The sequence below is a fragment of the Trachymyrmex septentrionalis genome, unplaced genomic scaffold, assembly GCF_001594115.1.
Source record: "Trachymyrmex septentrionalis isolate Tsep2-gDNA-1 unplaced genomic scaffold, Tsep1.0 scaffold22, whole genome shotgun sequence".
NCBI classification, from domain to species: Eukaryota; Metazoa; Arthropoda; class Insecta; order Hymenoptera; family Formicidae; genus Trachymyrmex; species Trachymyrmex septentrionalis.
In genome coordinates this window covers 3,598,067-3,606,406 of record NW_017305375.1, presented here as the reverse complement: position 1 = coordinate 3,606,406, position 8,340 = coordinate 3,598,067, and the positions used below count along the sequence as shown (strand labels likewise).

The 8,340-nt window shown below is 32.7% G+C and overlaps 1 protein-coding gene across 1 annotated transcript in view; it reads right to left on the bottom strand.

The window, feature by feature from the left end:
* Positions 1–8,340, bottom strand: part of LOC108748398 (dynein heavy chain 2, axonemal) — a 51,942-nt gene that overhangs the window by 8,113 nt on the left and 35,489 nt on the right. Inside the window, exons 42-50 of the mRNA XM_018486547.1 lie at positions 7,976–8,275; positions 6,829–7,116; positions 5,709–5,899; positions 4,606–4,781; positions 4,275–4,426; positions 3,261–3,425; positions 3,026–3,192; positions 2,261–2,432; positions 1,488–1,700 (exon numbers count right to left, since the gene is read on the bottom strand). Coding sequence (XP_018342049.1) covers positions 1,488–1,700; positions 2,261–2,432; positions 3,026–3,192; positions 3,261–3,425; positions 4,275–4,426; positions 4,606–4,781; positions 5,709–5,899; positions 6,829–7,116; positions 7,976–8,275 — 1,824 coding nt within the window. The remainder of the gene's footprint in view (positions 1–1,487; positions 1,701–2,260; positions 2,433–3,025; positions 3,193–3,260; positions 3,426–4,274; positions 4,427–4,605; positions 4,782–5,708; positions 5,900–6,828; positions 7,117–7,975; positions 8,276–8,340) is intronic.

Here is an 8,340-nt window from a genome sequence, read left to right as displayed (position 1 = left end):
TATATATATATATATATATATATATATATATATACATATTAAACATTATATTGTACATAGGGCATAATCTGATATTTGATATCTCATGTCCGCACAGATTGGGTCATATATGTTCATATATGGTTACATTGTAACCATATATAGGGCGTAATCTGATCTTCAATATCTTATCTCTTTGCGCAGATTTAGTCACATAGGTTCATATATGAGATGTAATCTGATCTTTGATGGCTCAGATCAAGTCATATTTGTGATTGAATTTCCTTGAAACTGTCCAGATCTTGATTATATTTATTTAAATATAATCATATTTGTGCTCAAATGCACCCCAAAATACTTTGCATCAATCCCTCCATGTTTTTTAATTATATATTACTGATACGTAGGTATATATTATGAAATAGATTCAGAATTATTCAATTATTCTCTAGATTTCTATTGTGTTTTCTAGGAAAAACAATAATTCCAATCGGAATCCATTCTGATTAGACTTATTCCATGATAAATGCCCATATCTGGATATATATGATAAATAATTATAACTGATCTTCGTAAATAATAAAGATTTGTTATATTAATTATATATAATCATATGTGACTATATAAAATTCTTTAAAAATATAAATAATTATGCATAACCCATTATATAATTTGTATACATTTTATATAATGCTACCTAATTCTTGTATATAATTATATACATAAATTTCTTATTATGTATTTACATATAAATGTACATAAAATTTCGTATATACATTTTAATATATGTTATACATGAGAAAAATTATTCCAAATATTATTCTACATATATGAAAATTAGTACAAGCTATAGATATTTTGATTCATTTGAAAGGGATATATTTAATATATTCCATCTTTTTAACAATGTTTTCGATCAGATATGTCACAGCTGTACATCCATTAACATTCAGTGTTTATGAATAATCAAAATAGCAATTTCTGTACGACATATTGCAGAGGTTAAGCAACGTTAGATGTGGTTTCGAATGAGTGATGGCTTGGGACCATCATATATTCCCAAATTAATTCCCAAATTCAGGGAGAGACGTAATTTTATTGTGTGTATTGTGGAAAATAATGCTAATCAATAATAATTATTTTAACAATATTAAAATTGAAATAATTGATTATATTGTTTTACAAAAAATTGTTTTATCGTGGTTAGATATATAGTTATATTTATTCAGATTCGGTCAGATAGAGAGACAATTTGTAAATCTGGTCAATTTTTGTTAAACCAGATATGATTATTGACAGATCTAATTTTTTTTTCCCGGAAAATTATAAGACATAAATACAAAAAACAAAAATTATATCTTTATTTTCTAATTAATAATACTGATTGCAAAAATGATTGAAGTTGCATATAGTATATGCCATTAATTTGAAAATTTTACGTAAACAAATTTTTATATGGTTTGATGAAGAATTACGAAGAAAAAAAAGGAAAACGAATTTTAATTTACCTCCTTAGACCAAATGCTTATTAGTTCCTGTCTGTAATTGGATACAAAAGGACCGAGGTAAGACACAAATCCGGTGGATATCAAGCAATCGCCAGGCAGTAAGTCGAAAGACTCGGTTAATGACGCTATAGTATTTTCCCATAGAATTCGTTCATCAGACAAGCGGTCCACCAACATGCCGGCACGCTCTAATTTCAGCTTTAATAGTTCAGCCTGAGAAAAAAGAGAATTATAAAATTACATTCACATGAAATGCATTTCGGCAAATGCAGACAGAAACGTTTGATAAAAGTAAAAGAAAAATATAAGTGTTAAAATGTTTATTAAATACAAATTTCTTCTTCTTCTATATTTCTAATATTTCTTTTATTAATATAGCTCACGGCTTATTAATTTTTATCAACAGCATATATATATTAAAACTTGTTATTAAATAACATACATATTAAAAATTGTTATCGCGAATATCAAAGATCAAAATTTCATTGTAGAAATAACTTTGTAATTAATCTGCGCAACATCGCGGAATAGACCTCGTTCTCTCATCATCAATATGGATTCGCCGGATTCGCTCGAAGGAATACATCTTGTCGATGGAAATGCGAGTAAATGCAAGCTTCTGCAGTTACTAAAGCACAAGTTTGTTAACTATAAATGTTACCGGTGGACGGAGTCGGATTGGACCAAGCCGACTTCCCTCACCAGACCCGTGCTCTCGGCTTGCGAGGTCATTTCCGGTGTTCTAAAGCGCGAGAAAACATGAGTGTACTCACCAGGCTAATCAAATCCTCCTTTTCTTTCATCTTCGCATCGTACATTTGCTGTAATCTCTCGAGCTGCTCGCGTATGTTCTGCAGCTGTTGCATTGCCTCCTTTAAGGCCATTTCCTTTTGTCTTAGCAATTCCAACGCGATCTGTAGTTTTTCCCGTTTTGGCGCTACGATTCTGTAATACATTACGAAAGTATAATCAAATTTTCTACGAAGCAGAATGACGCAGTGCAGCGGATGAAATTAATTAATTAAATAATAGTAATATGTTACTTTAAAGATTTGTTTTACGTATTACACATAAATATGTTACTTTTTTCAGAGAAATTTAATACCGCAGGTATTAAATAGTCGTGATGACTAATTATTTATTTTAAATATTAAAAGCACTGTTGTTACCATAAAAGAGACTGTAAAACTTTCAATCAGAACAACTTTAATCCAAATTTTTAAAAATGCATGCATATTTAAAATCAGGACGTAAGACATCTTAAAGATAAAAAATGTTTTAAGTTTACATTTTTTAATTTTATATACATTCTAATTTTAACATACGTGCTATTTGGGCATTAAAGTTATCAAAATTTAGACCAAAGTTATCTTATTTTATGATAATGCTTTTGATATTCAAAATAAGTAATTAATCATTAATCAATTTAATATTTACAGTATTAGATTTTTCTAACGGAAAGTCATACACATAGAAATAAAAAAAAAAGAAATTTGACACGTACGTTATAAATTTGCTTCTTGTTTTGGATGAGTTACCTGTATAACTTGCCGTAATTTTCCATAGCTATCACCCACGTGCAAAGTGACTTAGCTGCAGCAGACACCATACCGACCTTTACGGGATCGAATTCAGGATTGGACGTATACTTGGCTATTGTTCGTAGAACTCTGTCCGATATATGATCTTTGTCGAAGTCACGAAGCTAGAAATCAGATCAGAGCGAGTTAGTTGGAAATGAATGAACTTGTCAGTCGCAACATTGTCGCTCACCGTATTAATGAAGTTCGCGTCACTAAGTTGGCGCTTTGCTTCCGCCCACGTGGGTTCTGAGTTTTTTAGAATCATCACCGCCTCCATCACCATTTCGACTTTCGGCGGCGGATGCGGAAAGGATTTTATTTCAGATAAATCTTTCTTGCTTAAAGCTTCCAATGCCTAAAATAATTTGCCATTTTTTTATCACATAATGTTCTACTTAAGAGCTTATCTTAACTCTTAAATATTGCTATATGAAAATAACACACTGTGGTATTGCGTACCCACTTAATTCAATTGCTTATAATTTTCATAAAAATAAACATATTGTAAAAAAATTTATTTTAATCAAAACGCTAGATATTACGAAAGATAATGATACCAAATTATATCTTTATATTTATTATTAAAAAAGACATAGACTCGTATTCAGAACGCGTTATCGATTAGTGTGTGCTTTTATTTCTAAAATTCTATAGTATATGTGTAACGTGATTTTAAATGTGTGCATTGTTATAAGGGCGTTTTAAATACGGGCTATAATCAACGGAGAGAGAAAGAGAGAGAGAGAGAGAGAGAGAGAGAGAGAGAGAGAGAGAGAATATTGGAACAGATTTAAAAAAAGAAAGCCAGGTACATCATATTAAAAAGAAGTTTAAGGAATAAATAAACTTTTTGGATACATTCAATTCTTTGGTAAAATTGTTTATAAAAAATAATTTTCTGTGAAAGAAGACAGTTATCTCTTTCCATTCTCTCATTCTTAACTGAAGAGATACATTCTTTTGACAATAAAAATTTAATTGTCGAGCAAAATTCTTTTATTCTCGTCTATAATCCAAAGTCATTGTTATCTTAACATTACATATTCATAGCATTATAATATCAAGAAGGCTGAATCACTTAATTAAACATCACATAAATTAAATTTATAAAAAAATTTGAGACAAAAATTGGAGAAAAAAATGATCAGAAATTTTATTGTTTAAAATTGAATGATGTTCTTAGAAGAGATAATTCAATAATGACCTTGATGGCCTCGTCCAAGGCAGGTTCGACGGTCTCCAAATCAGCCCTTGCAAGCTGCTCGAGTTTTTTAAATTCTTTCTCCTCCTCAACGATACGAAGTGAATCTGCGGTGATCTGTTTTTGCGTTTCATCAGCTTCACGGCTTTGGTTTGCTACGCGCATTGCAAGTGTAGCATGGTTAAAAGTGGTGAACGATGCAGGCGGATACCGTATGATTAATTAAGTGCACGAGGAAAGTTAGAACCAGGGAGAGCGTTAAAAGCAATAAGTTTTTATAGATTAATCTGATAAACGCCGTTGATAATATATCACTGTCGCGTGCGCCGTGTACCTATCGTTACGAGGAATTCTTCGCACTCCCTCGTAGATTTATGAACTTGCCGCTGAGTGACTTCGAGCTCCGCCGCCATTTCTTTAACTTTCACCCGGGTATCGTCGATCTTCGAGAAGCCGCCGCGAAGTTTGTTCGCTTGATCTGCTAAATCTTGTCTCTTTTTCTTCAACATCCTGCGTGATTCGAATATTACCTCTATTTTATTTTTATCGAAAAATCCACAATAAATACTGCTTATATCAGATGTAATTATGTTATTTTAAAATATCGGAAATGTCTGACAGTATACAATTGCAAACCTAATGAATCAGGCCGTCATCATTATGTCAATTTCTTCAAGCCATTTTTTGGATATTAAAAATTTTAGTTCCACGCGCACATTATGGCACTGGTAGTTTCACAATTAATTTTAATTGCCTAAATATAAATTGAATACAAAATAATTTGAAGAAATCATCGATATAATAGTATACGGACAATTAGTTTCATGATTGTAATATGCACATTTATAATACACATTTATAATAAATAGCATATTACAGAAAGAAGGGTTTACTTTTACCAAGATATCTAATAAGTTTAGCTAGATACAAATCTGAAAATTTTGTTGGACAATCAAAATAATTATGTAGGACGTGATAAGGTGATTTCTGGAACGTCTAAATTTTTTACAGTTTTGCTCATTATGCTTGAATTTTCTACATAATTATTTTCATGGTTCAACAAAATTATTTTCAGATCTGTATATCTAGCTAAATTTTTTTATATTTGTGCAAAATCATTCAACCTTAAATAAAGACATAATTTAACGAATGTGTCCTTACAAGCAACTGTTTTAAAGTTATCATCGCGAAAGTAATTGTTTGGACAATGCATCGCATCAATGACTTCTTTAAATTATTGTTCCGATACTAACAATTGTGGTTTTGTACACGCATAATCATTTATATTTATAATTGGGCAACTAATTGTAAAACTAATGTTGTCTGCTCTACGCGCGCGTGTGTGTGTGTGTGTGTGTGTGTGTGCGTGCGCGCGCGCGCGCGCGCGCGCATATGTGTCATATATACATATATATATCGCATTTGTTCAATGCTCACTCTTTATAACCGACTACCAGCTCGATAAAATTCACGGGAGTCACGTAATTGTAACGCTTCATTTCAGCGGCCATTCTGCGAGAGAACTGGGACACCGTGTCGTGGATCAAAGAGAATGATGCTGCAATTCCATCTCGCATTCGATCCTGCAATGGTGGCAATGGAATGGCCGTCGCGGATTGTCGCGGTTCCTGCAGAAAAGTGCATCCTCGTAACGTTCGCATTCGTTACAGTCGCAGTATAAATTTTTTAATCAGTATTCTATATCTCTATCGTTCGTGCTTGCTGGACGTAATAAAATGGTTCCATATAAAATGCGTTCATTTTATGCCAGGATTAACAGCAATCCCTTATAATACGCATTCGCTTCATCGTCTAATATTCCTCAAATTAAAGCCAACTGCATTTAATACATGATTATTTCAGACGGGCGTGATTATCTATTCCATTCGAAATTTTTACTCGGGCATTATGACGAGAAAGTATCTTCGTTTTGTGATATTAAAAAAGAGACGTAATAGCACCAGGAATCATAAATGCATTAAGACTAAAAGCTGCATGAATAACAAATAATCTAGAAATGAGACGCCGTTTAAGAAGAAATTCTTACAAAGAAATGAAAGAAACTCATTACGGTAGTTATACATATATTAAAAATATATGAAATTTTATGGATTTATTGATGGTGGATTAAACATTTATTTGGATGTTGATTAAAGTATTTACCTAATTGCGACAATATACTTTTGCGTATTTTTTGCGCATCGTGTACTCTTTGATACAATTTTATTCGCGAAATCCGAAACAAAACGAGTACAAAGCTTTCCCAGGCATCTTGACGAATTATGAATATCAAAAGCATTTTTGAAGTACCCAGGCGACCAATCTCAGCCTCGGCCGATGGAAAGAAATGCGGCAGACGTCCGCAGACGTCATCAGGGCAAACCGTAGATGGGAAAATAATCGGATTCTCTGAAATGGTCGGCAAGAAGAACGGGGAGCGAGGGAGGAGAAAGACAGGGGAGGGAGGAGAAGAAGATTGGTGGTAGGAAACGCGCGTTGATCGTAAGAATCGAATCGAATGGAATCGATCGCGCGGAAAGGGGAAGGGCGTACCTACCACTTTATTTTCGCCGGTGATAGTGAGCGTCAGATTGAGATTCATGAGGAACTTGTTGCCAACTTCGAGGAGAGCTTCTCTTGGCCATTCCAAGAACCAATCGATGGTCGTGCAATTGATCAGGAAAGGGTACTGCCGTAATCTGTTCCTGAAGGCATCGCCGATCGGGCTCATGCACAGGATCAAATGCATATTGGCACGCGCCCTCTCGATCAGAAAGGAATATACCGTCTCAGTCGTTGGTGTCTTCCCATTCTTCGTTACTTCCTCTGATAGTCTATTTTTAATCTGCAAAACGTAATATATCCTGGAATAATACCCTCTGTACTATTTTCACAGTTTCATAGTTGAATTATTGTTAGACAAATGGAATTTATATCATTATTAGAACATTTAAACTGTCTGAATTGTGCATTATATCTGTGTCGCATTAAATATTTTCACTCTTAAATTATCCTTAATATGTTCTGCTATTCACATCATTTATGTGAATTCATTTATGTGAACTCATTTTTTATTTACATATGCTTATAATTATTTAAAAAAGGATTATCTTTGATATCATTTAAAAAATGTAGGAAAAATGTATTTTCTGTATTTGCTTTAAAAATAACATTAAATATAAAAATATTATTAATAATATTTTAAATATGATATTTAAACTTTTATATTAAAAAAAATTTGTATAAGACTATATTGCTTTATATAATAATTAATCCAATAATTTCCAATGATTAAAAACGTTTTAAAGATATTGATTTCTAACATACAATAATCTCGATGATCCATAATGGACAATATTGTGTTAATAAACAGAGCAATATGTATTTACACAGCATTATATCATATAGTATTAAACATGGTATTCGCATGATTAAAACATTCTTGTGTTTTAATAATACAAAAATATTTTCCAAACACTTTCAACGTATGTATTTTTCATGATACAAGATAAGCAAGAAGAATACGAGATAGAATAATTAAACGAGGTATAAATTTCATATGGAATCGGAAATAACACTTCTTTTATCCTTTTAATTTCGCTGATTCTCTTTCCCAAGAGAAAACGTCCTAATAGAGTGACGTCACGGATTATATACAGATGCAGATGAAATGACAGTGGCGTGGAGCGTATTAACCGACTTACGTCCTCCATTTCGTCGCTCTTATAGAGATTAGCCACTTCGCCAGTACTCAGCATATTGTTGACAATTTCCAGAAACTGCTCCTCGACTACTTGAGTATCACTGAAGAGGAAACTGGTCGGTTTGTTCTCCACCCCAGTTATTGAGTACAGAGTCTTGAGATCCTCACGAAATTCCGGCGTCCTATATTGCGCCTTAATGGCAATTTGATAGATGAACAGATGGCATATGTAACTGCCGATACGCGAAAGTGATTGTCTGCCGTTACCACCGATTCCAACCAGAAGGACATTACCGTGAGGCTGCAAAGAAATCAATCAAGCAATCTCAAATTTACAACGCTATTTAAATTAAGAATCAAATACAT